At 39.7% G+C, this 18,017-nt stretch overlaps 1 protein-coding gene across 2 annotated transcripts in view; it reads right to left on the bottom strand.

Moving 5' to 3' along the window:
• PPP4R3A (protein phosphatase 4 regulatory subunit 3A) overlaps nucleotides 1-18,017 on the bottom strand; it is a 51,333-nt gene that overhangs the window by 20,353 nt on the left and 12,963 nt on the right. For both annotated transcript variants that reach the window (XM_023205481.3, XM_023205480.3), the window contains exons 2-4: nucleotides 12,314-12,369; nucleotides 7,212-7,310; nucleotides 3,114-3,731 (exon numbers count right to left, since the gene is read on the bottom strand). In XM_023205481.3, coding sequence (XP_023061249.1) covers nucleotides 3,114-3,731; nucleotides 7,212-7,310; nucleotides 12,314-12,369 — 773 coding nt within the window. The remainder of the gene's footprint in view (nucleotides 1-3,113; nucleotides 3,732-7,211; nucleotides 7,311-12,313; nucleotides 12,370-18,017) is intronic.

Raw genomic sequence — 18,017 nt, 5'->3', positions numbered from 1 at the left:
GTAAAATGCTACAGCCTTCACAGCAGCACTTTGGATAGAAATGTCCAGCATCAAGAGAAACAGACGTATTGGCAGCCAATATTTTACAGAGCATATTGCAGGGAAGCAAAGATTTAACAACTTGAAATTATTCATACTTAATGATAAAACTGGCATTTTACATGTACGAAGACCAAGAAAACACAGAAGTGACAAATCCCCACATAACAAAAACAGAACCATATGGAGATGAAGAAAAGGATCAGGAGAACTCAGTATTTTAATTCATACTTTTCCTTTTTTTGGCTATCACTAGCTAATACTTTAGAAATACAAAATTTTCTAAACTGGAACAGACATATGATTAAACATACTGCCTTATATGTAATGTGTGCTATCAAGCAGCTCTTACTACATTTATTGTCTTCCTTTCTATACTTAACAAATGCAGGTTTCAAATAATTATTTTACTTATACACCTGAGGTAAAGTCTTAAAAGATCTTCCAAGTCATATTACACTTATCTGCAGCGGTGCGACCTTGGCTCAATGCAACCTCTGCCTCCCAGGTGCAAGTGATTCTCCTGTCTTAGCCTCTGGAGTAACGGGGATTATAGGCATGTGCCTCTGCATCCCAGATTCAAGCAATTCTCCTGCCTCATTCTCCTGAGCAGCTGGGATTACAGGTGTCCACCACCACGCCTGGCTAATTTTTGTTTAGTAGAGATGAGATTTCGCCATATTGGTCAGGCTGGTCTCGAGCCTCCCGACCTCAAGTGATCTGCCCATCTCAGCCTCCCAAAGATCTGTTATTCTTACAATATCATAGGCATCAAAGAATAAAAAACAACATGGGTGTGTGTGTGTGTGTACGCATGCAAATAACAATTCTTTCTTTGTACTACATAAACTTATTGCTTTGTTGAGATAGGGTCTCACTCTGTTGCCCAGGCTTGAGTGCGGTGGCATGATCATTGCTCACTGCAGACTCAAACTCCTGGGCTCAAGCGATTCTCCCAACTCAGCTCCCCAAGTGGCTAGGATTATAGGCATGCACCACCATATCTGGCTAATTAAAAAAAAAAACAAAAACTTTTTTTTTGAGACAGAATTTCACTCCTGTTGCCCAGGCTAGAGTGCAATGGCACGATCTCAGCTCACTGCAACCTCTGCCTCCCAGATTCAAATGATTCTCCTGCCTCAGCCTCCTGAGTAGCTGGGATTACAGGTGCCCACCATCACGTCTAGCTAACTGTTGTACTTTACTATTAGTAGAGACGGGTTTTCGCCATGTTGGCCAGGCTGGTCTTGAACTCTTGACCTCAGGTGACCCACCCACCTTGGCCTCTGAAAGTGCTGGGATTATAGGCGTGAGTCACCACACCCAGACCCAGGCTAGTCTTTAACTTCCAGGTTCAATCGGATCCTCCTGCCTTGGCTTCCCAAAGTGGTGGGATTACAGGTGTGAGCCACTAGGCCCAGCCTATGTAAACTTCTATTTCAGTTAGAATAGACCGATTCACACACTGGGATGACACAGTAAGAGGTTTTCTAACTTTGAGGGTGTTACAAATGCAAATTATTGTCTAGCTCTCAGAGACTTCCACTCTGTTTTGTGCGGAATTCACCACACTGCACCCTAGGGGATTGTGATGCAAACACCCTAAAACACCAGATCAGAGAGACTGGGCATACGATAAGAAAAAAAATCTACATTTTAATAAGCAATTATCAACAGATACTTTAAAAAATTCCCATGAATCTTACAATAAACACTTTCTTTACATGCCTGACCTCAGTTAATTTTCAGACAACTTTACAGGGTAGGCATTAATGTTACCATCCTTCAGATGGGGAAACTGAAGCTTTAAGAAGTTAAGGCTGCCCAATTCATATAGCTACTGAGAGTTTTAAGTGACAGACGGAGCTGAAACTCAAATTCACATGGGTTTAACTCACCCACAGGCACACTCCTTAGCAAAACGTGGCTTTTGGTAGGGATACATGCAGTTATAATTTGCCTCCTCTGCTACATTCCCTAGACCCTGAAACTGGACCTTTACTGTATCATTTTGTGGGATTTTTACAAATTCGCCTTAAATTTTATTTATTTGGTAGAGACAGGCCACAGCGCCTGGCCCACAATTCTCATTAGAATTTATATTCTGTATTTAGTGACATTTCTCTTGGCTTTGTGCTTCACTCTTTCCTCTTCCAATCTGTTCTATTCTATGCATAATTCATAGAGTAATAATCCCAAAGTTCAGCATTCAACCATTTCATTAATGTTATCCTCCTGTAGTTGAGTATGGTGGCTCACACCTGTAATCCCAACACTACGGGAGGCTAAGGTGGGAGAATTGCTTGAAGCCAGGAGTTTGAGACCAGCCTGGGCAACAAAGTGAGATCCATTCTTTACAAAAAAAAGTTAAAAGGTGGGTATGGTGGCATGCATCTGTAGTCTTAGCTAATTGGAAGGCTGAGGTGGGAGAATGACTCAATCCCAGGAGTTCAAGGTTGCAATGAGCTATGGCTGTGGCACTGTACTCCAGCTGGGCAACAGAGCAAGACCCCAACTTTATTTAAAAAAAAAAAAAGAAAGAAAGAAAAAAGTCAGGCTGGGTCCAGTGGCTCACATCTGTAATCCCAGCACTTTGGGAGGCTGGGTCAGGCAGACTGCTTGAACTCAGAAGTTTGGGGCCATCCTGGGCAAGTATGACAAATTCCATCTCTACAAAAAATACAAAAATTGGCTGGGGGTGGTGGTGCACACCTATGGTCTCAGCTACTCAGGAGGCTGAGGTGGGAGAATTGTTTCAGCCAGGGAAGCGGAGGTGGAGGTTGCAGTGCGCTGTACTGCCCTACAGCCTGGGCAACAGAGCAAGACCCAGTATCTAAAAAATCATCCCGTTGTACCATTTCTTCAAACTACATTTATCATACTTACCTCTCCTATCCCAGATACAGTAACCTTCTGGTCTCATAGTATTATTATATATTATAATCTCTTAAAATATCTCACAAATACTTAACTTTATACATTAACAAAATTAAAACTTAATATATGTATTTAAAAGGAGCAAATTGTTTTTGCTGCATCTCTTGAAGTATGAAAAAAGGAATGATCTAACTCACCTGCAACATACCAACAATCTCTACCTTATTGAAAAAGATAAAAGAGTGAAGTGTTGATAACATGTTTTCTTCAAAGACTGAAGGAGTTGGTAGAACCATATCTTGTATATACTGAACTCTGTATGTCTGATGAATTTTTTGTTTCAGCTCAGGATCTGATATGGGAATCACTTCTTTAAACTTGGCTGTTTTCGTTAGAAATTCCCTGTGTTTTCGTGGTTGTGATAAAGCAGGATCATATTCTAAACATCCAATGACGTCCATTATACATTCTTCAGAGAACATAACTTCAAAAAGAGCAGTTCGATTCAAGAGGAAGATGCCTTTGATAATTTCATACAAGTGGTGCAGTCCTTCAATATTTTCCAAATCCTCACACACATGAAAAAGCTCCAGGAGCTTTTTAATATAACCCTCATTTTCTAGTGCCAGTGCAAGTTTTTCACGACGAAGAGGTGAAGGTAAAGATGATGCCACAAGTTCTGCAATTTCTTCAAGGCGACTTAATTCACAAGATGGCAATTCTAAGCCTGGCGATGACATATCATCAAAACGCTCCTCTTCAGATTCATCCACAAGGTCCTGAGTGATGTCCACGGAAGGGTCCTTTCCTTGAACCTATGGAAAAAAAATTTAATTGCTGACTAAATATATAACAACTGACCAGCAAACCTAAATGATATTCTAAGATGAATACAAGAGATGTTGTAAGAAACCTATAATGATAATTTTCAAGACAAAACTCCCTATTTTTCTACATTACATTTCTCCAAATAACGTATACTTTCAATTTTAAGGAAGTTAGTCAAAGTTCAAAAACAGACTGAGCTTCCTTATAAAGCATGAGGTCTGCTGGCAAGAACAACTTTCTAGGACAGGCTAAACTAAGTGAGACTGTTATGAAACAGACCTCTGCAGACTCACAACAGAAGCCTGATACTAAAACAGCCACTAACATCTCATATCCCTGGCCCTTTTTTCCAGTAGACCAGGGCAAGTCTCAGAAACAGTCCTAGGACTGTGCTAAAGGATAGCTGCCACCACCAAGCTCTTCAATATTTAACTCTGAGGTGAAGACCAAACAAACACCAAATATCATAATGTTACGATCACAGAAAATATATATAATTATAAGCAAAAAGTAAAATACTTAACATCAATTGACTGTAGAAACCAAGGGCCAAAGAGCATGAACAAACTGGCTTTGGACCAAAGTGAGTCACTGATTTGCTATAAATACTGACAGCCCAAAAATAGGATTTAAAAAACACTAGGCAGAATACAAGAGTACCCACATAAAAATGAAGCCACGTATAAAGTAAATACAACCTATATGTATGTAGTAGGAGTTACCCCCAAAAAAGGTCTGCTGAAGGTTAAGTAACCAAACCACGAAAATATTTTCCTTTCTACACACCCTAACCTGTAGCCTTCAGGATCCCTCTAGGAGCCCGAAAATCTGTCATAAAACCCAATTTTATGCCACTGGAGGGGCTCTTATTATAAAAAGGTAACTTACATTGACTACATTTTAAAGTAAGGCATTTTTTTGTAACAAAAGGTCAAGGATAAACTTTGAAAGGAAAGAAATTTTGTTATCGTGGCACTACAATTTGAGACAGTGACCACTAAAGCAAGTAGAAGGCCAAGTAGAATGTAAAGGGATGAAAAAAATTAGACCTTGTATGAAAAAGCCAAGAAGTTTAAATTGCTTAGTGTAATGAACAGATGCATTGATAGATACTAGAAGAGATGATGACCTGGAATACTTTTCTTGAAATGTGCTGCAAGGTGATATGGTCTTGACCTCAACCAAGTGGACAGCAGCACTGAAAGGAGGCAAGTCAAGTCACATTCATGGCTTGTACCTGGCAAGGTCTCACATTGGCTCTGAATTTGTTAATTATGTAAGCTCTCATTATAATTTTAAGTTCCTAATACCCAAACTATGATTTTACCACAGAAAAATGTTAGATTTTGATTAGCAAACTGAATGAAAAGAGAGAAGTGCCCTTATTATATTAAAAATGCCATCTTTTTGAGTTCAGACAAAAATTGGTGAACATGGTTCAAGAAACAGAAAAACATTTAACATCTCAGAGACCAAAATGTAATGACTTTCTTGGATCTAGAAAATGATTGAGAAGTTCAGACAGAACCCATAGTGACTGAGAAATGACACCTTGAAAATAAACTATGTAAATGTTGAAAGGGAATACCAGAAAAGAAGATAACGCAGCTAGTGATAAAATTATTATAGAGAAAGCATGCAAGTACTACTATCTGTGCCCCAACTTTAGATGACGGAAAACTTTATGGCATTGAAGACCGAACAAAGGTAAAGATCAGACAATATTAAAGGAGAGACAGGCATGACAATGACAGATCGAGTTCAGGTTTGAGTTGCACATTGGCATAGAGGAAGACTGCATCCAGAGCGGGACTGTTTGATTCAGAAAGATGAAACAGAGGAGAACAACATTTGTCTGAATAACAGATGCTATTAACATAGCCTGAACTCATTGATGTCACCTCTCTCTCTTTGGGAGAACTCTACAAAACAAAATCTAGAGAAATGTGCTATAAATAGAATTGTTGGACAGAAAGCAAAGAAAAACTAAAAAGATGGATGGCATTCAGATATAAATGTTAGTCCTTTCATGTTTCAGAGAAGGAAAGGGACAGCTTAACAGCTTAATTTATGAAAAGCACAGCTAAGTATATAGTTGAAATAAATTCCACAAGTTAAGAAAAAACTATGCTAAGGGCACTATATCTTCTATGAATGCTATGGCTGTCAAACTTCAGGGTGCATCAGAATCACCAAAAGCAGGGGGCGACAAACTACAGCCGAATTTGGTCTGTACCTGTTTTTGTAAATAGAAGTTTTATAGAAGACGGCCCATCCATTCATTAATGTGCTGTCTACGGCTACTTCCGAACTACAATACCAGAGTTGACCTAGCTGTGACAGAGACTATATGGCCTGCAAAGCCTTAAATATTTGCCATCTTGTCCTTTAAAGAGAAAAGTCTGGCCTATAGGGCTTGTGAAAACAGAATTCCTAAGAAAGGATTTTAAAAAAACAATTCTTGGACACTACTTGCAGTTTTTGATACAGTAGGTCTAGGGTCGGCGGGAGGGGGGCTGGTCTCAGAATTTCCATTTCTGTCAGTTCCCAGGTCATGCTCGTGTAGCTGGTTTGAGGGCCACACTCAAAGGAATTAAGGAATCTGGTGAAAATTATTCTCCAGATAAAGTAAACATGGAGATGGAGAAACCTTCTCTGGAAAGAAATGGCCTAAACGAGTGTATAACAAGAGCCAATGGCTTTAGCAACGAGAGCACATACAAATGCAAATTCACAAAAGGTTGCGATTATGTCACTAAGAAACTCCAGAATAAATTAAGAACATTCAAGCCTAGAGGCAGAGTAAGGCTGAATCGTCAGCCAAGAGCCATACTGCTCAAGACAAGTACAAGGGTGGGTTTTCTTTCAAGAGTCACAAGAAGTTATAAACAAAAAAGTGATGTGATCAGACTTGCATTTTTCAAAAGATAACCTAATCACTGTAGCTAAAATGTTGATTTAGGAAGATCAATCAAGACAAAACCAATAAACCAGGCAAGAAATGATGGTGGCTTGGAAAACTACAATAGTAAAAATTAAGATAAACTAATGGATCAAGATTTATTATCGAGATAATAAATGGGGGGATTGAATGGGTAAAAGCGACGATGGAAGGATAAACATGATCCAAAGTTTCTGATTTCAGCAACTGGATGGCACTTAGAAGAAGATGGGACAGATGTATGTGGGAAGATTATGTTTGGTTTTGGAGTACTAAATTTGAGATGCTAGTGAACACACAAGGAGAAAGTTTCAAAAAGGCAGGTGGATATAAAACACTGGAGTTCAGCAAAAGTATGAGCTAGGGAGTTTAGTGTCAATAAATTATATCTTCCTTTAAATCAAGTTCAAAGCAGCAGTGAATTTAAAAGATCAATTTGAAATTTAAACTCTTGGGCATTAGTTGAAAGCATGGCGAAAAACAAACACTTAAAGAAAGCATGCTGATTTTTTATTTAAAAAATTACCTGACATATTTTCTCCCAAATTTCATCACATCCAGCTTTTTCTTGAAAGCTAAGGGCCAAGTCATAATTTTCTGCTTCAGACCACACAATCAGAGTGTCCTTGGGAAACATAAAAGGAGTCTGAATGATTAACATACACACTATCACAAACGAAAATGAACAAACAAAAGGAAATAAAACTGTGCTCATTTTTACTTCTTGCAACACTAATACTGGCAATTACCAATGTTCTTCTTTTTCAAAACAATGACTTTTTACACTTCACTTCCCCCAATCTATAAAACAAAAATAATGTTTCCTTAAGGACAACTTAAACCAATATATGGAATATATTCTTTTCATGCACTGCAAAAGATAAAAACATTGTACCAATTACACCAACACTATCCAAGCACACTGACTTGTATTTTATGCTGTCAATAAAATGTCCAAAGAGGAAATCTAAGTATAAAATAGCTAGGACATGTTAGGACGATAGGGTTAAAACAACTCTTTCTCTCTTCCCTCTATTGTCAGCAGGTGTTTTTCACCAGGGGCTTCTGAGATCCACGAAGCCCTTGAAATTATTGGCTAAATTTGTAGTATGTTAGCATTTACCTGTACATAGGTTCAAAAAAAACTTAGCGAAGTGCTATGGTTCAAGAAGCAGCAAACTCCTAGCACCTACCACACTTTCATTCCTATTCAGAACTTCTTAGTTTTTTGATGGAGGTCTTGTCATGTTGCCTAGGCTGGTCTTGAACTCCTGGCCTCAGGCCCTCCTGCCTTGGCCTCCCAAAGCACTGGGATTACAGGCATAAGCCACAGTGCCTGGCCATCTAGACAGAACTTTAATGAAAATTTAATGAATAGTTCGACAGTTTTTATTAAGATGTAATCTCAGCAAAACACTGCACATACAATACTGAGACCATTTTATATTCCTCACAGTACCAACAGCATATATTCTACGATATGCATGGTATGATAAAAATATATGGCTGGACGTGGTGGCTCACGCCTGTAATCCCAGCATTTTGGGAGGCCGAGGTGGGTGGACCACCTGAGGTCAGGAGTTTGAGGCCAGCCTGGCTAACACGGTGAAACCCCATCTCTACTAAAAATACAAAAATTAGCCGGGTGTGGTGACATGTGCCTGTAATCCCAGCTACTTGGGAGGCTGAGGCAGGAAAATTGCTTGAATCCAGGAGGCAGAGGTTGCAGTGAGCTGAGACAGCGCCACTGCAATCCAGCCTAGGCAACAGGAGCAAAACTCTGTCTCAAAAAAAATAACAAAATTAAAAAATTTAAAAAATTAAAGAGTCAAAATATTTATTAAGGCCTAATATATCCTTTTGACGCCTCTAATCCCAGCACTTTGGGAGGCCAAGGCAGGTGGATCACCTGAGGTCAGGAGTTCAAGACCAGCCTGGCCAACATGGTAAAGCCCCATTTCTACTAAAAATACAAAAAAATTTTAGCCGGGGATGATGGCGGATGCCTGTAATCCCAGCTACATGGGAGGCTGACATGGGAGAGTCACTTGAACCCAGGAGGCGGAGGTTGCAGTGATCCAAGATTGTGCCGCTGCACTCCAGCCTGGGTGACAGAGTGAGAGTCTGTCTCAAAAAAAAAAATTCCTTTCAAATCGTACTGGCAATAAATAAATATACATACTCTTTGATAGCAATCAACCATTTCAAAAAAGGGCCCTCTCATTGACAGCAATCTATAAATCATCTCATACAAGAAATTGAATGGTACTAGGGAGAGTCACATTTAATGGCTAACTTCCAAATCTGAAGGGCTATGCCACTCGGTGTTTTTTCAAGCTGGTACAAAGAGAATTTAGAAGAGTAAAGTTAGACGGATTGGAGTATGGTATAAAGAAAAAATAATTCAATCTTACTAGTAAGTAACCAAAAACAGACATGCAAAAGCTGACTGGGCATCCATCGGGATGACAATGGTTCCTGTATTGAGGAGGAAACAGGACTAGCTTAAGGTACTTTTAAGGACCTATGAATCTACTGTAGCAGTTTCTAACCTTTCTCATTAGCAAGGACTTCTGCTTTTTTTTTTTTTTGAGATGCTGTCTCCATCACTCAGGCTGCAGTGTAGTGGTACCATCATGGCTCACTGCAGCCTCTACTTCCCTGGGCTCAGGTGGTCCTTCCACCTCAGCCTCCCAATAGCTGGAACTACAGGCATGTGCCACCATGCCCAATGTTTGTATTTTCTGTAGAGGAGGAGTTATGCCATGTTGCCCAGGGTGGTCTCAAACTCCTGGGCTCTAAAAGTGCTAGTATTACAAGTGTGAGCCACCACTTCTAGCCGAGAACACTTCTCAATATAACACAAATGGATTCCATGTTTAAAAATGTGTCTAAGCGAGGCACAATGGTGTATACCTGTAGTCCCAGCTAGTTAGGAGGCTGAGGAGGGAGGATTGCTTGAGGCCAGGAGTTGGAAGCCGCAGTGCACTAAGATCACACCTGTGAACCAGTACTCCAGCCTGGGCAACATATTAAGACCCCACCTCTAAAAGAATAAAAATGAAAAATTTATCTGCTAAACTACATATTAACTCTGTTCAGTCATTTATACAACTGTCAATCAAGAGACCAGTAGTCTCAATGGACTAAAGTGCTGCCAGTCAGAAATAAATAAATGAGAATCTGATTTGGTTGTGCAGTATTACTAAGTCTATAATTTTTATTCAGAATTTTGGAAAATACCTCAAACTCCCCTTTTTACACTATCTTAAAGGACTTCCAGCTATCACAGACCCCAGGCAGGCAATCTGATCCAGACTGAGTAGCAGTTCAGGCTCAAAACTATTAACATTCTAAGATCAACATGCCAAAAATTAGTAAGGTTTCATTTTTAGTTTACCTTTATAATTCACCAGAACAGAACAACGGGTAGAAGAATTTGCAGTTGATCTATAATTCTGGCAGCCTAAATACTTTACAAGGTTATCTGCTCAATAGATACTGAGCATTTATTATAAGTCTCCATGTAAGACAAAATTAAATTACATTATTTTCCCTCAAAATAGCATGGAATGAAAATACTAAGAAATTTAGGAGGTACAGAGGCCACAGTATAAATTCTAATACCACCATCTATGTAGCAGGTGATGCTTAGAAAGTTAGGTAACCTTTCTGAGCCTCAGTTTCCTCATGATCAGGATGGGAAAGATACATCCTGTTATGAAAACTAGTCATAATATAGATACTACTTTTTTTTTGAGTCGGAGTCTTGCTCTGTCACCCAGGCGGGAGTGCAGTGGCACCATCTAGGCTCACTGCAAGCTCCGCCTCCCAGGTTCCCGCCATTCTCCTGCCTCAGCCTCCCAAGTAGCTGGTACTACAGGTGCCCGCCACCATGCCCAGCTAATTTTTTTTGTATTTTTAGTAGAGTCGGGGTTTCACTGTGTTAGCCAGGATGGTCTCGATCCCCTGACCTTGTGACCTGCCCGCCTCGGCCTCCCAAAGTGATGGGATTACAGGCATGAGCCACCGTGCCCAGTTGGTACTACTTCTTAGTGATGAAAACAAAGCTGGGGGAAAATAACAATCATCTTGGGGGTGCGGGGAACAACTTGCCCAAATTAGATGGCTCCTAAAACTCTGATAAATACTTAAGATTATCAGCTCAATAAAGACTACTAGGATAAGCATAAAGCTAATAACACATTCTGCTGTAATATATTCAGAATCATTTGGAGGCTGATGCTTAAGTCAGGGTATAGCCAGACATATGCTCTTAATTACCCATTTGACAAATCTAGCAAGTTTATAAAATTTTAGAAACTGCTCGTTTTCCTTGAAGATTCCAAATATTACAGCAACTTTTCTCCAAATTATCTTATCACCCAACAACCTATAGGCTGAGACACATGAATTTGTTCACTAATTCTCAAAAGTTTCAATCTTTCCTTTTTCTTAAAATGTGCTTTTACTCTTCAGCTGAATACAACTTCAAAATTGCATTTTGTATTGTATTTTGTATTTCAAAATACATTCAAAATATGAATTTAATGTATTTAAGTATGGAAGATGAAAACCAAAGATTCCAGGCTCTCAATTTTTCCATCAAACTTAAGTTTTCTTAAGAACACTAAATGCAACACAGTATTATATCAGACTATCAAATTATCAAGAAAATATATTGTATGAATGTTTGGTGGACAAATAAATCACAACTAAAGATATTTAGGAGTTGATACCAGCATTCCTATCCACTATTTGGGTGACGTCAAACAAGTCACGACCTTTACACATCACCTAATGGGAAAAATAAAAACAATTCCAACTTCTTTCTAGTATTTTCAAGATCAATGATGAAGCAAAGCACTTTATGAACAAGCTGGTAATCTTCTTTCTTTTAAATTAACTATTTTGTATCTGCATTTTCTGGGCAATGAGGGAACTGATTTTGACTTCATTGGCTATATAGAGCACTCATCTTGTATGTGTGTGGGTGGACATGAAGCGCAGGTGCGTGTGTACTGAATGAATACCATTTAATAACAGCACTAGTTGATACTAAGTGAAAGATTTACTTTCTGATATTTCATTGCATATCAGAAAGGCTTAAGAAACAGTGTATTTTGAGTACACTGTACTGTTAAGTACAGTTATCTTCAAAACTGTAATATCATAAGACTCTATTCAGGAATCTGTAAAAGAAATCAGATAATCAGATTCATATGACAGAGTCTTATCTACACAGTACTGCTGTAGAGAGAGATACTAATGTTCTTTCTGCATTATCATCTACAACAGCAAAAGAAGGAATTTTCGCACTTAACTGTGTTAGTAGCAGCCTATCACATCAATGGTCACCTTTTTATTAAGGTAAAAACAAGTAAATTTTAGGGCTCAGTTGCTATAATAGGTGGAACACAAACTCCATTTTAACTTGTGGCAAGCTTTTTAAATTTAAAATTATTGTGTTAAACACTATAGGAACTGGCAGAAATCCTATTTTAGAATTTCACTGGCAAACTGTTGTAATCTGTTCTAAATTTTTCACTATAAGCAATCAGATTATAAACTTTCATTTACTCAAAAGGAAAATACGCAAGATAAAACACAACATCTTCAAAATTGTACCTGTTGTTTCTGGTATGCGGTGTTAGGATTTATTTTGGACTCTAAAAGTAGAGAACCTAGGAAATAGAAAAAGACATTCCATTATGTTACTATAAAACAGCAAAATTATATTCCCTTACATACATACATATTTCCTCAAATTTTTTTTTTTGTTTTTGAGATAAGCCTTCCCCCCAGACTGGAGTGCAGTGGAACGATCTCAGCTCACTGCAACCTCCGCCTCCCATGCTCAAGCGATTCTCCTGCCTCACCCTCCCAAGGAGCTGGGATTACAGGTGTGTGCCATCACACCAGGCTAATGTTTTGTATTTTTGGTAGAGATGGGGTTTCACCATGTTAGTCAGGCTGGTCTCGAACTCCTGACCTCAGGTGATCCACCAGCCTTGGCCTCCCAAGGTGCTGGCATTACACCTGTGAGCCACTGCGCTTGGCCTCAAAAAATATTTTTTAAATTTTTTTCATTTTTTGTAGAGACAGAGTCTCGCTACGTTGCCTAGGCTGGTCTCCAACTCCTGGGCTCAAGTGATCTTCCCACTGCTCCCTCCTCCCAAAGTGCTGGCACTGCAGGTGCAAGCCACTGTGCCTGGCCATATTTCCTTTTTTGAACATTTGATGCACACTCAACTTCAGTTATAGAAAAACTATTATTATTTGAGACGGCGTCTCACTCTGTTGCCTTGGCTGGAGTGCAGTGGCATGATCTCAGCTCACTGCTACCTCCGCCTTCCGGGTTTGATTCTCCTGCCTCAGCCTCCTGAGAAGCTGGGACTACAGGCATGCGCCACCACGCCCAGCTAATTTTTGTTTTTTAGTAGAGACGGGGTTTCACCATGTTGGCCAGGATGGTCTCAATCTCTTGACCTTGTGATCCGCCCACCTCAGCCTCCCAAAGTGCTGGGATTACAGGTGTAAGCCATTGCGCCTGGCCTAGAAAAATTATTTTTAAAACAATGTAAGTTTAATTACAGTAACTTGTAACCTAAGAAATGTTTTTCTGAGACAGGGTCTCGGCTCTGTTGTAGTTGTGCGATCTCAGCTCACTGCAACCTCCACCTTCTGGGTAGCTGGGATTACAGGGGCCAGCTACCATGCTTGGTTAATCTGACGAGTAAGGACTGGGTAACAATAGAAATCTACCAATTTATGGACAGCAGAAGGTAATCAAACAGCACAGTGTGAAGTCAGATGATCTGGGTTAAAATCTCTGATATATTGTATGACTTCCCATACCCCTCTTCTCTTATCAACCAGTTCTAGTTTATACCTGCAAGTACTACCTGAAGACAAACTCTGGCCCAAAAATATTTGAGAAAAAGCAGTTTTCTCTGCAACCATCTCTCACACGGAGCTTTCATTTCTTCTCCTATTACACTTAACAATTGCTTTACCCATTCCAAATAGTGGCTAAATGGCTAAGAGTGCTCTTAACATTTCTAAATTTAGTTTGCTTTTTCATCAAAATTCATTTGTTTTACGATACTGTCCAATATTAATGATTTACTGACCATTCACTACTGTGTGCTCAGAACAGTACCAAATAATACCGAACACAGTAAATTAACCAGGCTCTGATAACTCAATTTGTGTATGTCCTATGCACATAAACAGCTTTCCACTTCACACCAATCCTCCCACTATGTCTAGGACAGGTGACCTAATTAATCCAAAATCTCTTTCTTATCCTTTGAGTACTTAAGGTAACCAAACATTCTCCATATTATTTTTTTCCACCTGTATTCCCTACAAACCCCATTTCTTTTAGTTTTCTTTCTTTACAAAAACTGGTTTTGGCTTAGGAGGCTCAGATAAGCATTCTCACGTTTTAGACAAAATACTATTTTAATCTTCTTCCTCTTTTTCCAACTTTTGCCAGATTAATCAAAACACATTTTCCAGTGCCCCTTCAATTCTCTTTATGCTCAATTTTCAAGATTTCATCCATAACAAGAAAAAGCAGCAGGTGGCCAGGTACGGTGGCTCATGCCTATAACCCAGCACTTTGGGAAGCTAAGGTGGGAAGATTGCCCGAGGCCAGGAGTTTGAGAACAACTTGGCCAATAAAGGGGGACCTTGCCTCTGCAAAAATAAAATAACAATAAAATAAAATAAAAATAAGAAAAAGTAGGCCAGGCTTGGTGGCTCACGCCTGTAATCCCAGCATTTTGAAAGGCTGAGGTGGGCAGATCACTTGAGGTCAGGAGTTTGAGACCAGCCTGGCTAACATGGTTAAATCCCATCCGTACTAGAAGTACAAAAATTAGCCAGGCATGGTTGCAGTGAGCTGAGATTGCATCACTGCAATCCAGCCTGGTCAACAGAGACTCTGCCTCAAAAAAAAAAAGAAAAAAAAAAAATTAGCTGGATGAGGTGGTGGTGCATGCCTATAGTTCTAGATACTCAAGAGACAGGCAGGAGGATTGCCTGAGCCCAGGATCTCAAGACTACAGTGAGCCATGATTGTATCACTACACTCTAGACTGGGTGATAAGAGATCCTGTCTCAAAAAACAAAGGGAAGGTGCAGTGGCTCATGCCTGTAATCCTAGCACTTTGAGAGGCCAAGATGGGAGGATTGCTTGAGGCTAGCCTAGTCTCAACAGTGAGACCCCATCCTATATATTTTTAATATAAAATTTTAAAAAAAGTATAAACATCTCCAACTATCTTTGTAGTCTTTCATTATTTTAATTACTAGAATAAAAATGGCATTCTGCTATTCTCCACGGAAATAATAAAGTATACACAGTACATTATGGATCAATATCACTTTTATTTTTTTTTTTGAGACGAAGTTTCACTCTTGTTGCCCAGGCTGGAGTGCAATGGTACGATCCCGGCTCACCACAACTTCTGCCTCCTGGGTTCAAGTGATTGTCCTGCCTCAGCCTCCTGAGTAGCTGGGATTACAGGCAAGTGCCACCATGCCTGGCTAATTTTGTATTTTTAGTAGAGACAGGGTTTCTCCATATTGGTCAGGCTGGTGTTGAACTCCCGACCTCAGATGATCCGCCTGCCTTGGCGGGCAGGTGGGTCACTTGAGGTCAGGAGTTCGAGACCAGCCTGGCCAACATGGTGAAACCCCGTCTCTACTAAAGACACACAAAAAATTAGCTGGGCATGGTTGTGCAAGTATTTAAACCCAGCTACTCGGGAGGCTGAGGCAGGAGAATCACTTTAACCTCAGAGGCGGAGGCTGCAGTGAGCTGGGATTACACCACTGCACTCCAGCCTGGGCAACACAGACTCTGCCTCAAATGAAAACAAAAACCAAAACCACAAATGAGATACCATTAAGTACCCACTAGAATGTCTACGATCAAAGACAAGACAATAACAAATGGTGACAAGGCGGTAGAGAAATGGGAAGTTTCATACATTGCTTCTGGGAATATAAAATGAGGCATCGATTTTGGAAAAGTTTGACAGTTCCTCAAAAAGTTAAGCAGAGTTACCTTGCAATTTCCCTCCTCGGTATATATCCAAGATAAATTAATACATGCCCAGACAAAAACATGTACATTTATATTCATAGCAAGGTTATTTACAACAGCAAAAAATGAACAGATAAATTCAATGTGGCACATACTCAGCTACACGGAGTAATGAAAACCTAACACATTACAATTCGTATAAACCTTGAAAACATATGAAATTAAAGAAGCCCATCACAAAATACCACATGTCCAGATAGGTAAAGTTACATATATACACACACACACACACATATATACACACACACACACACATATATATATATATTTTAGACGGAGTCTCACTCTGTCGCCCAGGCTGGAGTGCAGTGGTGTGATCTGAGCTCACTGCAGCCTCTGCCTCCCGGGTTCAAGCAATTCTCCTGCCTCAGCCACCTGAATAGCTGGGACTACAGGCATGGACCACCACGCCTGACTAATTTTTGTATTTTTAGTAGAGACCGGGTTTTACCATCTTGGCCAGGCTGGTCTCAAACTTCTGACCTCAAGTGATATACGCCTGCCTCGGCCTCCCAAAGTGCTGGGATTACAGGCGTGAGCCACCGTTCCCAGTCCAGACAGGTAAATTTAGAGACGGAAAACAGATTAGTGGTTGTTTAGAGCTGGGAGGAAGTGAAAGTGGGTAGTAATTGCTAATGGGCACATGATTTTTTTCAGAGGAGACAAAATGTTCTAAAATTAGATTGTGGTGATGGTTGCAAACCTGTGATTATATTAAAAAACAATGAACTGTACACTTTGAATGGGTGATTTGTATAGTATACAAATGCTGTTTTAAAAAACCAAACAAACAGGTAATGTGCAGCCTAGGCAATATAGTGAGACCTTGTCTCTACAAAAAAAATTTTAAAAATTAGCCAAGTGTGGCAGCGCATGCCTTTAATCCCAGCTGCTCAGGAGGCGGAGGTAGGAGGATTGCCTAAACCTAGGAAATGCAGGTTGCAGTGAGCTGAGATTATGCCACTGAACTCCAGCCTAGGCAACAGAGCAAGACCCAGTCTCAAACAAAACAAAACAAACACACAAAAAAAGTTAAACTATAAAGTATAAATATTCATACAATGGATACCACGAACAATGTGGCAAAATTAACCTATCATTAGGCTAGCAGTTTTCTCTGGGTAGGATCGTGACCGGGGAGGAACATGAAGCAGCTTCTAGAGTACTGGTTATGTTGTTTCTTCAATGGTGTACTGGTTATTTTTTGAAAATTCATCAAATTGAATACTTATGATTTGTGTACCTTTTTGATGGATTATACTGCAATTCAAAAGATTTTTCTAAGTTTAAGAAGTCAAAAACACATAGCACAGGGGATTGAGGTTGTTATTCAAGTTGTGCTTTCAAGAAACATACGCCTGACTTTTACAGTCACTAAAACAAAAAACACGGCAGCGTGGTGGTATGACATTGTCAGTCACCTAATACCTAATAGCAATTATTTCTCAAGTACCAGTCTCTTTTACATTTTCTTCAAAACTCTCTTAGTAGTGTTTACAGGATCAGGATAATTAGAAAGGGGGGGGGGGGAGATTTGACGTATTTCCTTCCAAAGTTCTGGCTACAACAAGGACACACTAGAAGTTTCTGGGGTTGGGAAATGTTTTTCTGGACCATTCAGGATATTAGAGGAAAGTATCCCCTGAAACTCTCTTTTCAATCATATCACATGGTTTTGGTCTAGGAAGTCCAGCTCTGATTCCCAATACCATATTCCCAAAGAGATAAGTAGGCTGTAGATGCTAGAACATGGGAAACAGTCTTTTAACTTGAGGGCTCAGTAAGACAATAAATAAAAGACACAATACTATATTTACTCCTAGTCTATCAGGTTTCCCTCCATCATCTAATAGGTTTTATTGAGCCAAGTTATACACTGCACCAATCAACTATAAAAGATCCAGTTCAGTGTTAATATCAATTAACACAATCCTTCCCCCCAACAAGTTTGTTTGTATTTTGTTGCTATAGCTACAGTATTAGGCACAGTAATTCTATCCTACTAATGTATGGGTATGGATGGGGTATAGAGTTCAACTTTAGGAGAGGGATTTATTAAATAACATGGTAGCAGAGATGACAGGGGAGAAATGATGATCCTTAGCAGAAGATCTCAGCAACATTAAGGGGAGGTAGAGAAGGTTCTAAGAACAACACATGTTTCTGATAACAGTTACGTCTAGTGGAACTCAGTAACTGAAGCACACACTCAAG

This window comes from Piliocolobus tephrosceles, chromosome 6 (assembly GCF_002776525.5).
Source record: "Piliocolobus tephrosceles isolate RC106 chromosome 6, ASM277652v3, whole genome shotgun sequence".
NCBI lineage: Eukaryota > Metazoa > Chordata > Mammalia > Primates > Cercopithecidae > Piliocolobus > Piliocolobus tephrosceles.
The sequence above is the reverse complement of the archived record's forward strand: the minus strand, read 5'-3'. Positions and strand labels throughout refer to the sequence as shown.